Source organism: Coccinella septempunctata, chromosome 4, assembly GCF_907165205.1.
Source record: "Coccinella septempunctata chromosome 4, icCocSept1.1, whole genome shotgun sequence".
In the NCBI taxonomy this organism is placed as follows: domain Eukaryota; kingdom Metazoa; phylum Arthropoda; class Insecta; order Coleoptera; family Coccinellidae; genus Coccinella; species Coccinella septempunctata.
Window position 1 is genome coordinate 28,058,526 of NC_058192.1, and position 21,012 is coordinate 28,079,537.

At 39.5% G+C, this 21,012-nt stretch overlaps 1 protein-coding gene across 1 annotated transcript; it reads right to left on the minus strand.

The window, feature by feature from the left end:
* Positions 1–18,082: 18,082 nt before the first annotated feature.
* LOC123311628 lies at positions 18,083–19,734 on the minus strand. The gene is made up of 2 exons (XM_044895691.1): positions 18,655–19,734; positions 18,083–18,181 (listed from the first exon to the last, which is right to left on the minus strand). Exons 1-2 carry the CDS (start codon positions 19,732–19,734, stop codon positions 18,083–18,085), a joined length of 1,179 nt encoding a protein of 392 aa, XP_044751626.1.
* Between the last annotated feature and the right edge of the window lie 1,278 nt (positions 19,735–21,012).

The following is a 21,012-nucleotide window of genomic DNA, read 5'->3' on the forward strand; positions in this document are numbered from 1 at the left end:
GTTTGTGGAGCTCCGGGAAAATTTTAAGGAATTTACCTGGTTTTTCGGAAGGTGTGATAAATTCATCGTGACAAAACTGCCCCATACGCCTATTACCCCTAAAGACGATATATCGGGACAGTGAGGGTAGTGAAATAACGGCGAACAGCAGTCGTGACTCACGAAGTGAGGTTATACCTATGTCAACATGTCAACTTGGAAACCCCAGGAAATCGACATCATTCTCAATTATCTGCAAGGAAAAAATGGTCCTATAACTTCTTCGGACCACAATGCACTAAAGAATTGCTTGCCAAATAGATCCGTCGATCCGTGGCAGCTATTAAGAAGAAGTGTCTAGAGTTAAAACACCCCAATCCTAACCCCAAAACTAAGCCCTCAAAGTGGACAAACGAAGAACTGCAAAGCCTTGTTGAGGAATACAGCAAAAGAACTGAATGCTTAATCACTGCGCGTTTGGACGGGATCGCACATTTGTTCCCAACGAGAACAAAAAAGGCGCTAGCAACCAAATTGCGAGAAACTCACCTTGAGATTTACTATGCGACGGGGACTATCCGCCCACCACAAAACGAAGAACAAGCGCAAACACCACAAAACGAGGCGAATAACCCCCAGACTCCTGAAGAGGGAATCGTTTTAACAACAACGGAAAATAATGACAACCAAACAAACATCGACAGCGAAGACGAACAAGAAAACAACAGAATTCCCGAAATTGCAGAACAAGCACAAATGCCACAAAGTAACGACACGAATAGTGTGAATAATCCTCAAAAATCCCAAGAGGAAACCCTTAAAATAACAACACAATATAACAACACCCAAATAAACACCGATAGGGATAGGGAAGGCCACAGAGTAAACATTGTAAACAACAAAACTATGGAGAGTAGAGAGAAGGAGAACGATCGCTGCTTTGAGACCACAGATGTTTTGTCCCCTAAAATATGTATGTGTATATGTATGTATATGTATGGGTAGTTCATGCTTTTGCCAATAGGCGCGCTGGCCATCATGAGAGTGCGAAATTTTGATTTACACAAATCAAATTGTAGTTGGCTCGTTGGCTGAGTGAACTGTTTCCCTGGTGACAGATGATAGGAATCAAAGATTATAATCTTTGATAGGAATATTATTTTCGATTTTTGATAAGAGAACAACATAAGACCAAGGTGAAATGTTGAAGCGTGCGCTAGTATAAGAGTGTTTTGGCATCGGAAAGAAAAGGAGAAGAGATAAAATTTCCGAGAGCATTTTTGAGAGAAAATTGAAAAAACCTTACCTCAAGGATCGACTCCGAATCAATTTGTGTGTCAAGAGCACTTTTGCGATGAAGATATCAAAAAGATGATGGATTCACTATAAACGAAATCGAAATTGTCATCCCTCGTGAGAAGTTGACTCTTCTGAATAAGAATATCTAACCAATAAAACTACATGGTTCAGAAGAGAATATTCTTGAAGAATTTTGTTGGCATAACATAATATATGGTTTATATCGGTTCTCAGCTGAGTATTGGCAACAGAATCTACTCTAATACCTAAGTGATAAATCTGAGACAGCTACCCAGGTGACCAGTAACATATCTGTTATGTTTTCTCGGGAGATCGAATGGGGAACTTTGTTATGTATTATTTTTCTGTAACCATTACGTGTCTGATACGATATTTGGGATGTACCTGTGCTGTATTTAAATTATATCCACATTTTGTAAATTTCATGTACCCGCTCCAAGATATCCACGTAACATATTTGTAACATTGTTCTTTATTTGCCATGTATCATTTTGAGATCATCGACAGAGCATGACACCATAAGCGTTTCAACTACCGTCGAGGGCGCTGTAAAACGTAAACAAATATGGAGGATTGTGAGAAATGCTATTGATACTGCCACAGTATAGACACCAACTTGGTGTCTATACTGTGATACTGCTGTCGTTTCGATATTTATTTATTATCATTTAGACGTTTTGTCAGTTGAATAGTGGATTACTGAAAGTGAAGTGCAGATATTGAACGTTTGATAAGTTATTTGTGTGTCATAGTGATTTTCCAGTGAAATGGTGAATTACTGAAAAGAAAGTGCTGTGGATATCGAACTGTAGGTCAATAAATCATTTCTCGTATTTTCATAGCAGTCCTATAAAACATAATAGGCTATGGTTTTATTATATCCAGCATATAAAGATTATATTTGAATAAATAATGCCTGTTTGATGTAAATTTCGATATAGGTTATTTTCTGACGTGTTGCATGTACCTCATTTGTAGAAATAAATGAATAAATCACATACCTATATTGAAAATTTTTTCTTCAGAAAGATATGAAATATGCATATAGTATTCTTATCTTTTTCATAACGCATAACATGGACAAAATTCTTCTAAAAACTTTTTGACCTAAGCCAAAAGATTAACGAACTGTTGATTATTCTTTTTATGGAATGCAGGAAAGTGCAAAGACCAGAAAAGCATGTCCTAATCTTTCTTTGGAGAACAATAATCATGAACCCAGCAGTTTGCATGATGTAATTTATTCTTTCTAGTTTTATTAACGTGTGCACTTATTTGGTAATCTGAAATTTATGAAAATATATTGTTTTTGAACATTAGTTCATTCGTTCACATACCTCACCGAACTGATGTGAGATTTTTTTGAATTTTATTTTCAAGAATGATTGATAAACACACACTATTTGAAAAATCAAAATTCGAGTTCATTATTATTGGAATAGTTTATATTAATTTCCATAATTTTTCATCTTTTTGTTGAAAGCGTTTTTAATAACAAATGAAACATAATAAACATAACACATTAAGGTAATATATATAGATCTCCCATGAAACAAATATTTGCATGATCCATGTTTGAACTATTTATGCTCCTTTCAGAAAGGAGATGTGTTCCTTGTTTGAGGCGGACATAGGGGCATAGCTGCTACATAAGAGTTCTGTATTTGTACTCTTAGCGTGATATATCTGTTATAAAACAAGGAGCGCGGGATACATTTCTGCTTCATAACTGTTATGAGATATGGTCACCTGGGTACCTTTTGCTGCCTTGATGTGTACTACGCCTCACTTCGGATTTATATAATTTTAAAGATTACGGAAAATCAACTAACACAGCTGCTTTCAATAAACAATGATAAACAAAAGTAGGTACAATTTTTTTGATCAGTGATTTCTTTTGAATTTCATTGATTTAGACTTGAATTTTATTCCACATAATTCATATTTAATATAGATTTGAAGAAAGGTATTTGAAAAATCATCAGAAAAACCACGATGACACATAACCTAAAATAAAATGGAGGCTGTTCATTTCGAATTGACGCTTGAATCCCCACCCCTTATCGATACCCCCTGCAATCGCAGCGACACCTATCCTACGTTCCCCGTTTTCGGGGACACATTTTTAGTACGTCGATCGTTCTCCTTCTCTCTACTTTCCATAAACAAAACACCCGAAATTGAAAGTACAGAACACATTCAAGCTCTACCAGAAATAAATGAGGAGATGTTAACAGGGTATAAAAGAGCCTTTCTTTCAATTCTAACCAGAGTTGGAAATAAGAAACAAAGATTACACAAGTTTCTTATAACCCCGAAAAATGTAAACATCCTGCGTCATGTCGATCATATTTTGAATGAGCGCATCCACCAGATTGAAACCTCGCCTGCACATCCCCTAGAAAAACGAGGGAAAGTCAAGAACGCTATATATGCCGCCGGTGTTCTGTTGAGAAGATTAATAATATAATTAGACCACTTAAGAGCGCTCCGAAGCACGTTTCCACCGAAAATAAGATCCAAAAATTGAGAACTGTCTTGAAAAATGCTGCAGCTATCTTGAACTGGGGGTGTGGTAACTTGCCTCCCCATCTGGCTGATGAGGCCCGACAGATGAGGAAACTCAAGATGGGCCCCAAACAATACATCAAATGCACAAAAGATAGAATTTCTTTGTTAGAAAAGCAATTAGAAGCACAAAAATCGCGACACCAAATAAACACCCTGAGGAGTCGATTTAGAGAGAAACCCTCTATTATATTTTTCAGAAATCTATATGAGAGAAAGGACGAGATGATTAAGACTCCAGCCCTAAACAAGTGGATCCCAAAACTCCAGAGCCACACTCCAGAGCCCAGCGAATTATAGGCGTACAGCACTCCTGAACACTGATTACAGGGTGCTCACCGCAGTGATTACTAAAACCCTGGAAAAAAACCTTCCGGAGTGGGCGATCCCAAAAGAACAGCTTGCCAGAAAAAACGTGTGGGGGACGGTTCATGGTATGTTGATGGATAAATCCATTACTCAGAGGGCCAGGCTCAGTAGAGCCAAAATGTATTCCGCTTGGTACGATTTCAAAAAAGCTTTTGAAAGTGTGAGTCACTGCCAGCTGAAAAGGCTCATAAGCGTTCTCCCATTGCACAAAAACATCAAGTGGCTACTCAAGAACGCAATGGGACAGTGGTCAGTCCGGGTGAGAGTCGGAACAGACAAAACTGAGCCCATATATATAAAACGAGGTGTGTACCAGGGAGACTCAATAAGCCCTCTCTTGTTCATGCTCCTCAGCGCCTGCATAATGGAACATATAAAAACTGACAGAAACGTCATAGGAAGCACAAGGGGCAAGTTTGACATGTTGGCCTTTATGGACGACTTCAAGTGCTTCGCAACCACCAAAAAAGGCCTCAGGGCCATCACAGAAGCACTCCAGAGCAGCGCTGAGGAGATAGGACTGTCACTCAACACAGAAAAATGTGGGATGTACAGCAGGGATTCGCCGGAAGAAGAAGAACATGTGCCCTTCCTACCACAGATCCGGGATGGGTACAAGTACTTAGGCCTCATCCAATTAGAGAGAGATCGTGCAAGAAATTGCGACATGATTGAAGAGAAAGTGCTTCAACTGACAGAGAAAATCATGCAGTCTCAGCTCACCGTCCCGCAGAAGTCACACCTTTTCAACACGACAGTAATTCCAAGTGCCATCTATGTGTTGGGCAACATGTACCTCGACGAAAAAAGGGCAACAACATTGAAAAAATGCAGGGACCTGGTCAAATCAGTAAGAAAAATATTGGTTGTGGAATATATCAGGGGGAAGAACTTCGTCGAACGCCCATGTATTCCTGCCAGTTCGCCATGGTAGTGTTGGCATGAAGTCCCACCCGGAGATGCAGAACGCAGAAAAGAAATTCCAAGAACTGAAGAAGGTAGGCTGGAGGGACGCTATTGGAGACTACGAGTTTGTAGTGGGGAAGTACAGGTGCTGTGACGAGGCAGATTTTACCCCGCCACGAAAAGGAAATTTCTCTACCGATACTTTCTTAATAGGACCTGAGAATCGAAGTATTTCGGAAGAAAACCGTTAAATTATCATAGGGGGGATTTACCGATTGATTTCATGTCATTGTTTTCCACCGACCAGTCCCATATTTGTAGCGGAGACCGAATATATCTTGTTTTCAGAATTCATATATTTTAGAATTCTTTCCGTTGAACCGTACTTTTTCTGACTCGAAAAAGGTCTTTCAATTTGTTCCGTTTTTCCTTCTCTTCAATTGTTTCTGTCTCTTTCCGAGCCCGTTGATTTACCGAACAATTTGAGTTTATCCAATGGGGGACTGAGTTACCCATGGTGGGGACAATTTTCCGGGGTACCTACTTCTTCGAGTTCCGTCGCTGAAGGTCAAGACGAGTATGAATCGTGATTGAGAGTTGAACGTGTGAGGTGATTATCAAGTGAAAACCGTACTTACGAGACACCAAGGAATTTCTAAGGCAAGTGATATTTGAAATTATTACCGCTTCATTGCACCTTTATGGAATAATATTCTCTCTAGACTTGTGCTTGGCTGAAAACCGTGAGCTAACCATTTCCTGCTGTATATAGCTTTCCGTTACCGTAGGGTAGCATTTGGGTCCCAGGAGGCCGTTGGGCCCCCTTGATTTTTCCGATTCCTGAATATTTGACCGTTTCATCCCGATTTCCAACCGTTGGAATTATAGTTATAGGTTAGATTCGCCGAGCATAGAGTTGGGATTCCATAACCGTCAAATACCCTCACCGCCGGACTCTGTGGCCGCTGTTTGACAGTCAGCCAGCTTGAGGTCACCGAGAGAGGGAGAAACCGAAGGACACCGGATCATAGACAAACCACCGAGACAGAGATAGAGGGCGTACCCCGGTGAACTGGTGTTTTTTTTAAATTTTGACCTGACTGAATTCCGTTTATTATTTTTAAAACCGTTCGTACTTTTCATTCAATTGTGTCTTGCCTTAGTTGAAATATTTTTCCGAAACCGTGCATGTTTCTTTGCACTTAGTTTAATTGAGACTTGACTTACTTCCGTATATTTCCGAAACCGTCCATTTTCCTGAAGTGAAAGTTTGCCAGCCGTCCTGCGCCGACCAGACACAGCCGTTGACGTCCACGATTTAGTGTACCTGTCTATTTTCTTTTGTGTACAGTTTATTTGAATAGAAATAAATAGTTGAACATTTATTTTTGTTGCCAATTATTTTGCCAGTGAGAGTCTATTTATTAAATCAGTTTCATCTAAGAGTTTAGTTAGAAGAGGTAAGTACTCTTTCTGACGCCTAAAGACCGTTGAAAAGCAGACACTTAGAAGACGCTACCGCCCTAGTCTTCATCGATACCCTTCTCCACTGATACTCAAGTCTACCCGGGCTCTCCAATTCTTTGGGGATTCTGTGAGAGACGTGGGGTTTGACTGATTGCCCCACTGGCGCCCGAGCAACCGTAAGGAGCTGCCAGAGTACGAAAAGTCTATCACAGTGCCCACCCATGGACCTCAGTGCAGACAACATCGCACGGAACTGCCGAATCGCTAAAGAGCCCATAAACAAGAAGTACTTTGAAGACCTGGAATCTGAATGGACGAGGGACATGCATTATGGCAAGGTCATCGCTAGGGAGAAAAGTAAGATCTCACTCCCAGCTTATTCCTCACCATTTATGGACGAATGGCGATTCTCCCTACTGCATTCAGCCGCAGAGGAGCAGCTGCATGGGCTTAGTGGAACTGCTGGAAGAAGGCGAAACTGCAGAAGATGCAATAATGCAATATAAACTGCCTACCACGTAAGCAGTAGCTGCCTGAATGACCAATTTACATCCCGACATGATAAAGTCGTACACTGGCTCATAAAGTCGGTGCTTCAAAGTCAGGCAGCGCCGCAAGAAACACTCGCAAATTTCCCTTTTGGGAAGGCCACCCTGAATACAAGCTACAGATGGGGCGAGCGAAGTGTGACTGTGAGAGTAGGGAGCAGAATCCTTACAGAGAAGAACCTGTACCACAACAAGCCGGACATGATGATTCGCCTCGATAACCCTCCGGAGATAATATTGATGGCGGTCTCAGTGGCGCACCTACAAAACTATTCCCTTCCAAAAAAAATTAAAACGGTTCGCTATTCATTCAATGGAATAGACAGCATTGACAATAAGAATGTCGACACGGTTGGCAGAGACCTTAACCTAATGGGGGAGCTGAGGGAAACATACAGATGCCCAGTCCATCTAGGGGTATTTGTGGTAGGATGCTTCGGGGAAATTCTCGCCACAGAGGAACATGTTGGAGAAAACTCCTGGGCAGATTGGGAATGAGTGCGGTCGAGGTCCAAACACTGGTCAACAAATAATAAGTCCTTTATTTCCAACAGGTTAACACCCAATTACAGGAAAATTGTGAGAAATCATCAGAAATTTATACTAACGTATGACAGCATAGGCATGAAACAAAAATTTGTTATGTTAAACATGAAAAATGACCAAACGCATTAACATAAAAAAATCCAGCCGAATATCAACTTACCACCATGAGAAAAAAAAAATTGTACAGAATATTGCGAACAAAAAATTTCTAGGTACTCAATAGAATTAACATATATGTCCACTATTTTATCTATAGAATCAACAGTTACATCACACTTATCAGCCACAGTATTGTAAATATTACACATAAAATTAATTGGTGATTGTAGGTTCAGATTAGTCCTACCAGAGTTCAAATAAACAAATGTCTATTTCTAGTTTCTAACCGTGGAATAAAAATTGGTAACTTCTCCAACAATGCCGGGCAATCAATCCTGTTATTCAGCAAATTGTAAACAGTTTTAAGGGCTAATAAAGCCCTCATGTTCTCCAATGTTTGTCCATTGAACCTTTCCAGTAGACGTCTGTGATTACACCCTATTGGAGGATATACAGAGTCTTCCCTCCAAACTAGAAATTTACAGAATTTACGCTCAACGTTCTCCAACTGATCCCCATGACACCGGTATATAGGTCGCCAAATAAGGCTGGCGTACTCGAGTCTACTTCTTATAAACGAATTGAAAAGGATAGAAGAGTTTTAGTGCTTGCGAAATACACACAGTTACGAATTATAAAACCGTATACTCTGAATGCTGACGATATCAGATTTTCAATGTGAGGTACAAAAGAATATTTTTCATCAAATATCACACCTAAATCCCTAATCTGTGTATCACGTACCAGCCCTTTTCCACCAATATTATACGGATACATAATAACATTTATAATGTAATTGTATGGTCTTAGTTATTGAGATTGCACCAGCGAGACAATTGATCAATGGCTAGTTGTAATGTGGCACAGTTGAGAATAGATATTATCCTGAGATAAAACTTGAAATCATCCGCAAATAATAAACCCAAAACTTTAATTTCATCCAGTAAGTCATTGATGAACAGTATAAACAATAATGGGCCCAAATTTGAGCCCTGGGGAACTCCGGATGATGCAAGAAACAAAAACGAATTAGAATTCTCCACTCTGACATATTGTCCCCTGTTTGAGAGATATGAAGTGATGAGTCCAACAAACTGTCCGAAAATCCATAGATATACTTCAACTCCATAATAAGCCGTCGATGATCCACACTATCAAATGCTCTACTAAAGTCAGTGTAGATAACATCTAGTTGCCCAGACTCTAGACAAACTACCCAGACTGGTCTAAGATCTCGACCAGTGTCTGTGAAAACACCTCCAAGTTTGTTAGACTCGAGGGATGCGGCATGAATCCATGCTGTTCACATATTATTTTGTTTTTAATTTCCGGAAATATATGTCAGTGCAAGATGATCTCGAAAATCTTAGAAAAGTTTTACAATATAGAGATGGGTCTATAGTTGGTCACGTCAAATTTGTCTCCCTTCTTCAAAACTGGAATGATTTTTGAAAGTTTCCAAATTGAAGGATATACACCCGTTCTCAAGGATATAAAAATGTGCATGAGTGGTACCGCCAATACACGTATACAATCCTCAACAAGAAAACTCGGTATTTCATCGGGACCAGCTGTATTTTTGTTTTTCAATTTCTTGGCCGCCGATATTAAATCATCTTCACATACCGAATCAATATGAACAAGAGATGAGTCAGCCAAGCGGGCAAAATCTTCAGACGGCACAGACCGCGGACTCCGATAAACACTCTCAAAATACCTAGCAAACGTGTCTGCAATATTACGCGCTCCGTTATTAACATTTCCATCAGTATCCCTCAACTCACCCGAAATACGAGAATTACCCTTTCTGTCATTTATGAAAGTCCAAAACTGAGCCGAGTCCGACATAACTTTCTGTTCTGTTGATTGAACATAATTAGCATGAGCAATGGCTATACTTGATTTCAACAATTTTCTTAGTTGCTTATATTCAATGTAATAAGAAATCATTTTTGTATTTTTGAACCGTTTCAAAGCTTTCTCTTTCCTGAACACAAGACTGACATCATCGAGAATCATCCTATACATCGTCAAGAAATCAGCTTTTCTACTATTAAATTCATTAGTACTATTATAGTGATCAATTCCGATATCTCGACGACGCACAGATACATTCTCAAGAACGAAATTAATAGGTGGATGGTAGGGATCAACATTTACAAGCGAAAATGTATCGTCCAGAATATTACATTTTATGTTAGAAAATACAAGATCCAGCAGTCTCCGCTTCATATTCAAGATGTTATTGAACTGCCTCAATTCCAATATTTGGGAAAACAATCTTAAAGCTAAAGTTTTACTGTCCAATGAATCCTCGATATACAGTGTGGCATTAAATTCGCCAACAATTAATAAGCCACCACTGAGCAAAATATCCTGTGATGCCAGAATATCAAAAAATAATCTCTTTCTCATCTGACGCTCCTCAATTTCCGCAATCACCTCCTCAAATTTTTCGTCTGTGAATTCATGACTAATATCTCCGGAAACCGACTGGACAGATGTTTTGAGTTCCTTTATTTCTTTCTGCAGTGATACAATCACTGACTTTAACGATTGTATGTCATTGCCGATTTTTTCGCAATCCTTACAACTCAAAGAAATTGACTTCTTCGAGCTTATAATGCGAATTTCAGAACTTGTTGAGCCAATACATAAATTCCCAAAAATGCCATGGCATATACAGCAGGTAAGAACAAGATGATCCTCGAAAAGGCTATTGCAGCAATGACAGTTTACTCATTTTAAAACGAAGGTGTTATAATTATAGGATGTTTGTATCCGCGACTGTACTTATAGCATGTAGATGTTATATCTTATCTGGCAGTTTCTTACGCACTTTCCTTTCACCACTAATTCAACACAATTAAAGTTATAATTAATTGAAGTATACTACTAACAAATGTAGTTATAGCGTGGCTGTGTCTACATCGAACAACCTCCTGAGACACATGGACTATTCGGCTGGTTCTCGCACCTAGGCATTTCTCCCTTTGATCATTATTTGTTCGTCGACGTTTATTTACTTGTGTATTTTATTATTTATCTATTTATTCAATTCTCATATATATATGATCTATGATAGTTAGGTTTAAGTTGATCATTGTTGCATAGGTGACAATATGATTTTAACATTGGTTTCATGAGTAGCCTTTCATATTTATATAAATTGTGATGTATGAAGCTAATTTGAATAAAGAAATATACTACTAATTTTCAATGCGTGCAGGAAGGTGCCCAAAAAAGTTTGAATGTGAGCGTGAAGGTGGTGGAATAAAACGACTCCAGAAAGAATCCAGAGACGACTGGAATAAAAATTTGGAGCCGTGAGACCGTACAACAACCAACAACAGTTGTGACATAACCGGCTGAAAAGTTAGGTTATGGCGACGTGGAATGAGGACGAGATTGGCGTCGTTCGGGCATTATTGGCAGAAAAGAGGGGCCCCATTACCATCGAGGACCATAAAAACATACAAGGAAGTCTGCCTGGAAGATCACTGGCAGTTATTAAGAAAAAATGTTTGGAACTGAAGAACAGCTCGGCCCCCGGGCGGATGACAACGAAATGGACGAAAGACGAAGTGGAGAGATTGACCAGAGAGTACAACAAAGCGACCGAACAACAAATCGGAAATAGAATAAAGTCAATTATACATCTATTCCCTGGAAGGACGGAAAAGGCGATCGCGACGAAGTTGAGAGAAACATACCCGCAAATATATTATAGGAGGGTACCCATTCCTGAAGAAACCCCGACTGAGTCTGTGTCTGCTGAAACTGCAGAAAACCAAAACCCCGCTGCTGACTTAGAGGAACACACCAGACAGTTTCAGACGACTTTAAATGAAGACCAAGGTGAGAGCAATGCTGAGATTCCGGAAGAGGAGGAAATCAACTCTGAACTCCTCACCATATACGAGGGAATACTTGGGAAAGTAGGAGAAGACCGGAGGAAAATAAAGAAATTCTATCTACGGAAGGGAAACAACAAAATCGTGAGTCAAGTTAACAAAATCCCTGGCATCAACCAAATTTTACAGGGGACTTCTGACAAAAACACAAAAAAGAAACAATGCAAGAAGGCTATCTATTGTGCGGGAATTCTTCTCAGAAACAGCTTAATCAAAAGCGAACATGAAAAACCCCAATATGAGAAAACAGAAGCGAAAATAAAAAAATTAACCACAACACCAAGGCAAGAAAAATAGAAAAATGGAAGGGAGGAAAGTTTGGAGAGGAGCTTGAGAATGAGGTAAGGCAGTTGAGAAAATTAGGTATGAGGCGCAAACAATATATTAAAATGAATGAAGACCGAATTAAAATTTTAGAAAGGCAGCTAGAAAACCAAAAAAAGAGACATAACCTACAAAATCTTCGTTCAAGGTACAAAGAATCACCATCCATTAGAATAATCCAAGAAAGGGAGAACAGCGGCCCGAAAGACTTGAAGAAAGTGGAAGAATTCTTCAGCAAACTGTATAAAAATTAAGAGGAGATGGAGACAACACCGTGCCTGAATAAACTACTGAGTAGGTACAGGAAGACCACAGCAGGTAAACAGTACAAAGAACAGCTGAACGAAGAAAACATCAAAATTGAAGTAGAAGAAAACCTCAAGGCCAGCTCACCTTGGAAAGCGCCTGGAGAAGACCGTATCCCGAATTACATCTATAAAATACTTGACTCCGCTGGAGAATATCTGAAATCCTTCGCCACTGATACAATACTCGGAAGATACCAATTGGAGGAAAAGGACAGCAGAGCTGAAGTCATCCTGATCCATAAAAAGGGTGACGAAGAGAATCCTGCCAGCTACAGACCAATTGCCTTGCTCAACACGGATTACAAGATGTTAACTGCCACCATTACATCAATTTTGAAGAAGAACCTACCGGAGTGGGCTATACCTGTGGAACAGCTAGCAAGGAAGAATGTCTGGGGAACAACACACGGACTACTTACAGATAAGGCAATAACACAACAAGCCCGTATGTCAAGAAAGAAGCATTACTCTGCATGGTATGATTTCCAAAAGGCCTACGATTCCATCAGTCATCGACATCTCAAAAGACTGATTGCAGTACTCCCCTTGAACAAAAACATAAAAAACATACTGAAAACCTTACTGAAGAAATGGTCTATTAGACTAAGATTGGGAAAAAAGAGAACACAACCTATCTAGATAAAAAAGGAGCATACCAGGATGACACAATGAGTCCCTTGCTGTTCATTCTGCTTACTGTGAGTATACTATTACATGTGATATCGAGTGAAAGAGTGGCGCGAGATACTTCCGGGAGGTTTCACATTTTGGCATTTATGGACGACTTCAAGTGCCATACCAACTCGAAAAAGGGGCTGAAGACCTTGACCCAGGAACTGGAGCGAAGTGCAGCTGAACTGGGCCTCAAACTAAATAAGGAGAAATGTGGAATGTATAGTAGGGTGACAGAACCAATAGAAGAAGAGGAAACTCCGTTCCTGCCAGAAGTGAGAAATGGATATAAGTACCTGGGAATCGAACAACTAGAAAGAGCACGGTCATACCCAGCATAATTTACGTTATGGGCAACCTCTATCCTGACGAGAAGAGGACAACAACTTAAAAAAAAAGCCGAGACTTGGACAAGGAGGTACGAAAAATCCTAATGAAAGAAAACATCAAGGAGAAAACAACATCTAACGACCATGTATACCAACATGGGAGGTGTAGGCTTGAGGTCAATCGTAGTAGATACAGAGATCCAGATGGTAAAAAAAGGAGTTTATTTAAGATCACACCCAGAAATGCAAGCAACCTGCAAAAGCTACGAGGCCCTGCAGAGAGGAGGATGGAGAAATCCGCTGACAGATCTTGACTTCGTTATCTCCAAGTACAACTGCCCCGATGTGGAGTACACACAACAGAAGATCACCAAGAACTGCAAAAACCTGAAACAGCACATTGAAAAAACTTTCCTCAAACAGGTACAACAAGAATGGGGAAAAATATGCACTATGGAAAGGTAATAACAAAAGAACTACCTAATATAGAATTTCCAGCTTACTCATCGTCACTCACGGGGAGAAAGGGTTTTTTTACTGAGGTTTTTCCCTAAGCTCTTGTATCATACACCAATTTGTATGGTACCCCGTTACGCTAACCTCTGCTAAAACTGTATCTCATACACATGCTATAATTATTGTTTGCTGTTCAAGATTGTAATGCTCTATATCAAAAGAATATATATATATATATATATATATATATATATATATATATATATATATATATATATATATATATATATATATATATATATATATATATATATATATATATATATATATATATATATATATATTTTAAATTTCACACAGAATGTGGTGCCTTTCGGATTGCTCGGGAAAAAACGCCAAGAGCAATCCGACTGATCAGTGTGGGAATATCACTTGTCGTATGATGCTGACAGTTGCCAATATTACGGCCTTCTGCATCCAAGTTATGGTGTTTGAAGGCAGATCCATCTCTCTCAAGTGCTCAACGGTTTTCTTATGCACCAGACCATTGCAGCTGATCACCAATGGCTTTATTTCTACTTTTTCCAGTTCAAAAGTTCGCTTCATCTGTCTTGATAGCAATTCGTATTTGGCGATCTTCTCTCCGTAGGCTTTAGCGAGGTTTTGGTCTAACGGTACCGCGAAGTCTATGATGATCGCCGACTTCTTATGTTTGTTCCATACAACCATGTCTGGTCGGTTATGTTCAGCACCCGGATCTGTTTGCACTGTCAAATCCCAATAGATCTTGATATCTTGGTTTTCCCGGACAGCCGTCGGTTCGTAGATGTGATGAGGGACGAATTCTTGGAGAAGCCGTTCTCTGAGACACATAAACTGGTGTACAACTTTGCCCATGTTGTTATGGCGAGACAAGTATTTGGTGTTAGCTATAGTCGAGCATCCAGATGACAAATGTTGCACAGTTTCCTCAACGTTGTTGCAGAGCCTGCATTTTGTGTTTTCAATGTTTTGTCTCATTATGTGTTTCGCGTAGGCTCGTGTAGGAACAACTTGATCCTGTATTGCCATCAGGGTCCCCTCAGTCTGAGGATAGAGGTAACCCTGAGTGAGGTAGGTGTTCGTGCTGGGCAAGTCGACTTCTGGCTGCTGCAGGCTGGCGTAGAACCGTCCATGTAAGGGCTTTGATCTCCATTTTTCCTTCCATTTTTCAACCATGTTCTCTGTTTCAGGTTCCTGCTCATCGTCGTTTCCTGCCGGCGTGGACACATAGCGCTGGCTAGTTACCCACTGGTGTACCGGTAAGTTGCTCTGCAGAAAAAAGGTTTTAATTCTGCTTTCTCCTTTCAGATAGACGTTCTCCAGTGAGCTCAGTCCTCGCCCCGACTCTCTACGTGGAATATACAGCCTTTCAATAGCTGAATTTGGGTGCAGCAAACCATACTGTGTCAAGGTGGTCCTAGTTCTCCTGTCTAGTCTTTCCAGATCCGTCTGAGACCAGGTGAGTACTCCAGCAGTATATATGAAAGCCGGTATTGCCCAGGTATTGATAGCGGTCATCTTGTTCTTGGCGGACAGTTGTGTGTTTAAGACTTTTTTTATCCTAGTGAACAGCTCTCTTTCGACTTCCTCCTTATTCTCCCTTTGTCTAATATATATATATATATATATATATATATATATATATATATATATATATATAATATATATATATAATAGGTCAAGATATGGATATATAGTAGAAAAGAGGAATAACATCAAGATCAACCACCAACTGTATATCGACGACCTGAAGCTATACGCAGCAAATGAAGATCAACTGCTGAGACAGCTCAAGATTGTCGCATCCTTCACTGAAACCATAAAAATGGAAATGGGCCTGGACAAGTGTGCGGTGCTGCACATGAAAAGGGGGAAACTGATAAGTGGAGAAGCGATGTTGGTGCAGGATGAATTGCAAATACAAAGATTAGGCCCGAAAGAGACTTATAAATACCTGGGAATCCAGCAGGGACTAGAAATAAATACCGCTGAAACAAAAACAGCCTTCAAAAATAAATTGATAAGCAGAATAAAAAAAATCTTGCAAAGCAAATTGAATGCCAAACCGACATTCACATCCATAAGCACGTGGGCAATTCCATGCCTCTCCTATTCATTTGGCATTGTTAAGTGGTCCACTACAGACCTCAAGGCAATAGACACTCAAATAAGAGTACTATTAACTAAATATGGCATGCACCACCCCAATGCATCCACCAACAGGTTATACATACCTAGGAAAGATGGAGGGAGAGGACTGGAGAATGTTGAAATCACACACCACAGAGTAGTGAAGGAAATGCGAGAGTACTTTAAATCCAAAAACTCACCTTTCTTCAGGACACTATGCGAAGAGGATAACAACATCACGGCATTAAATCTGGCCTCAAGAAATCTCCCAGCGGAACCCCCTAACATCAGCGAGTTGTCCGAGATCTGGCATGGAAAAGCACTCCACGGAAGATACCCCAATGCCCTAAAAAGAAACAGAATTGACAAAGAAAGATCTGTGAAGTACCTCAAAGCAGGTTACCTGTTCCCGGAGACAGAAGGCAGGTTGGCGGCCATCCAAGATCAAGTGGTTCCCACAAGAGCATATCAGAAAAATATTTTGAACAAAAACTTACCATCAGACAAATGTCGGAAGTGTTCACAGGCGGCGGAGACGATACAGCACGTCACGTCGTCCTGCCCAATCCTTGCTCCTAGGGAATACACGGACCGCCACAATGCCATGGCAAAGACATACCACCAGGCCATTGCCTTAAAAAAAGGGTTAATTAAACAACAGAAAAAGATCCATGAATACATACCCAAGGAAATCCTAGAGAATGATGAGGTAAAACTGTACTGGGACCATCCGCTCATCACTGATAGACCCATCCCCCACAATCGTCCAGACATTGTGTTGATCCTGAAAACAGAAAAGAAATTAATTATAATAGATATAACTGTCCCGGCGGATGACAACGCTGAAAGAGCATATACGGACAAGATACTAAAGTACCACGATTTGGCTTTCGAACTCAAGGAAATATATAAACTTACCTCCACGTCAATCCTGCCTCTCGTAGTCACCACGAACGGTCTAGTGGAAGCACATATGCTGGAGAGTACAATTGAGCTGAAACTCGACGAGCGCCTCATTGAGGAAGCACAAAAGCAGGTTATCTTGTGGACCACAAGAATAGTCCGAAGATTTCTGACAAGCAGTTGAGAAGTGCCTTGATTAATACAATCCGGCACAATCAGAATAGCCTTACCCTAAATGGTGATTCACAAAAAAAAAAAAAAAATATATATATATATATATATATATATATAGTGAGAACGGTCAGGAAATTTCTCACAACAATCTGACATGCCTTGGCAAAACAGTTTGCCCGGCACTAGGAACTGCCAACCCTTGAAGGTGATTGAAAAAAAAAAAAAAAAAAAAAAAAAATATATATATATATATATATATATATATATATATATATATATATATATATATACATATATATACAGTCCCTGGCCATATTATTAGACGCATTGATTCGATGCAAAATTACAATACTAAATTATTAAATTGAATGTATATGTTACATATATTTCATGTAAATGTAAATGGTTTTCACATATAATATATCATATTCAATAAAAAAAAATTGATTTATTGATGATTAAACATGAAATTCTAATATTTTGCTGAGCCACCCTGTGTAGCTATGAGAGCTTCATACTATCAATACAGAATTGTTAGGTTTGCTGCATTCGAGGATGATGATTTCATATGTTGATTATCGAAATAACATCCGAACCTGCAGAATACAAGACGTCCACTGGAAGACATAGTACTGATTCATACTTAAGTACTAATACAACAACATCAAAAATAAATGCCAAATAGAACAATTTAATGAGAGTCGTAGATAAAACTGACATTCTGTGGAAATGAAATTCAAATATTCTGCTTTTTCCTCTGGCAATACCAGTAAATATAAAAAAAATCCTCAGTGCGTCTAATAAACTGGCCAGGGACTGTATATATATATATATATATATATATATATATATATATATATATAGATATATATATATATATATATATATATATATATATATATATATATATATATATATATATATATATATATATATATATATATATATATATATATATATATATATATATATATATATATATATATATATATATATGGTGTTGTAGGCATCTTGGATGCATGCTGCACTTACATGGTATGCCGTTTCTGTTTGGCCGCACCCTTTTCTGCAGTTCCTTCTCCTCCCTGGTATTGCTCAATTGCACAATGCGGGTCTTCTTCAGGACTCTAAAATCACAAAACAGTTAAGACACATGGTTACATCGAACACGTTTAAAACCTACCGAAATACAGAGATACCTTCGATATGAAGGATGATGTACCAATCAATATTCAAGAGTCAGCAGTTGTGACAGTACAAATAGTTCGCAATATTCATCAGTAAAAGACATATCAGGTGTAAACTTTCGCAAATCATCAATCGAGGTGTTTTAACAAAAGATATGGTTAGGTTTATGAGGGCACAGAATTTAGGTCTGACATATCGACCACAACTTAAATCATAGAGTCCGTTGTAATGTCATCTGGTCTTGGCAATTCGCTGTCACCGAATTATCATCGCATAATGACATTTGGTCTCAGCAATTCACTCTCACTGAATCACTACCGCATAATTATACTCTATGAGGCACAAGAAGTCATCAAGCACATTCAGTCTAATAACATAGGAAATGGTGGAAGCGTCACGTGATCTCACTCACCACAATAGAGTCCATTATGTTCTGTGTCCTTCTCAACTCACTCTCACTGAGTTGATCTAAATGAATTAAATATGAATAAACATTGCTAATATTATTCACGTCCCTCCTGTAATTCATAGAATTTTCCTGGCGTTTAATATGGTACATCTCCATGAACTTTCTCTTATCCCCATTCGTCTCACTCTCCAGGACCTTCGCAGATTGGTAATCCATGAGGTGGTTTTTATTTCTAGTGTGGTCAGCTAGGGCGCACGCTTTATTAGGATTTTTTATATCGCTCTTATGCTGGGCGATCCTTCTTTTTAGCTGTTGGGATGTTTGTCCTATGTATACTTCCATGCACTCAGAACAGGGTATACTATATACTACGCCCATCATGTTTCCAACGTCCAATCTGTCCTTCTTACGGCTAAACAATTTTTCGATCTTGAATTCGTTTTTTGGTACTATCCTTAGGGTGCTGGTCTTCAAGAGGTTGATCAAATCGTAGCTCATGTTGTTGATCAATGGGATGGTGGCGAAAGTGAGCGATGCTGGGTTGTCAACAGTGTGTGGGTTGTCACCCATGCTCTGTGGTCTTGGAGTGAGAGCAGTGTTGAAAATCAACCTTGCTAACAAGCCCTTGGGGTAACCGTTCTCTACCATTAACTGAAACAGCATTTTCAGATTTTTTTCTTTCAGGGTGGGGTGGGTAACTCTCAATATGCGATCCTTCAAGCCCAATATCATATTTACTTTTTGTCTGTGGGAATGGTTTGAGAAATAGTTGAGGTATCTTCCCGATGAAGTTGGTTTTCTGTACCAATCCAAAATTATTCTATTTTCTGGGGTTCTCATAACCATTGTGTCCAAGTATGGAACACCTCCATTAGTTTCTTCTTCAAGTGTAAATTGGATGGACTGGTGCTGTTCATTAAACCTTTCAAGGGTGTAGGCTACTTGATCCTTAGGTACTGCGCATAAGAGGTCATCTACAAATCTTTTTATTAGGGGGATTTCAAAGGGGATGCCTGCGAGAATGCAATCCAAGAGAAAATCCATGATTATCTCAGCAATGGGTTGACTGAGATCAGACCCCATAGGAGAGCCAAGTATTTGCATGTAAAAATCGCCACCAAAAACGAAGTAGCAGGAGGAGAAAAGGAATCTGACAATTGCAATGAATCGGTCCTTAGGTATAGAGGTATGGAGTTTTATTTCGTCCCACCTCTTCTCAATTGCAGAAACTGCCAGTTGTACTGGGATGTTGCTGAATAAGGATACGACGTCCAAGCTAATGAGAACGTAGTCATTGGGTAATTGTAGGTCGCTGACAGATTCAGCAAAAGAAAATGTATCACGGACGTAATACCTGCCTCTTGTGGTTGACAGGTATCTTGTCAAGATGTCAGATATATATGTTGAAAGCTTAGAGGTAGGGGTATTGATCGATGATATAATCGGTCAATTGAGAAGAGGTGGGACGAAATAAAACTCCATACCTCTATACCTAAGGACCGATTCATTGCAATTGTCAGATTCCTTTTCTCCTCCTGCTACTTCGTTTTTGGTGGCGATTTTTACATGCAAATACTTGGCTCTCCTATGGGGTCTGATCTCAGTCAACCCATTGCTGAGATAATCAAGGCATCCCCTTTGAAATCCCCCTAATAAAAAGATTTGTAGATGACCTCTTATGCGCAGTACCTAAGGATCAAGTAGCCTACACCCTTGAAAGGTTTAATGAACAGCACCAGTCCATCCAATTTACACTTGAAGAAGAAACTAATGGAGGTGTTCCATTCTTGGACACAATGGTTATGAGAACCCCAGAAAATAGAATAATTTTGGATTGGTACAGAAAACCAACTTCATCGGGAAGATACCTCAACTATTTCTCAAACCATTCCCACAGACAAAAAGTAAATATGATATTGGGCTTGAAGGATCGCATATTGAGAGTTACCCACCCCACCCTGAAAGAAAAAAATCTGAAAATGCTGTTTCAGTTAATGGTAGAGAACGGTTACCCCAAGGGCTTGTTAGCAAGGTTGATTTTCAACACTGCTCTCACTCCAAGACCACAGAGCATGGGTGATAACCCACACACTGTTGACAACCCAGCATCGCTCACTTTCGCCACCATCCCATTGATCAACAACATGAGCTACGATTTGATCAACCTCTTGAAGACCAGCACCCTAAGGATAGTACCAAAAAACGAATTCAAGATCGAAAAATTGTTTAGCCGTAAGAAGGACAGATTGGACGTTGGAAACATGGTGGGCGTAGTATATAGTATACCCTGTTCTGAGTGCATGGAAGTATACATAGGACAAACATCCCAACAGCTAAAAAGAAGGATCGCCCAGCATAAGA

Coding starts and splice junctions, on each gene's coding strand:
- LOC123311628 (XM_044895691.1), bottom strand. CDS start 19,734: ATGGGGTCTGATCTCAGTCAACCCATTGCTGAGATAATCATGGATTTT. Junction 18,182..18,654: donor ACATAATGGACTCTATTGTG/GTGAGTGAGATC, acceptor TTGTGATTTTAG/AGTCCTGAAGAAGACCCGCA.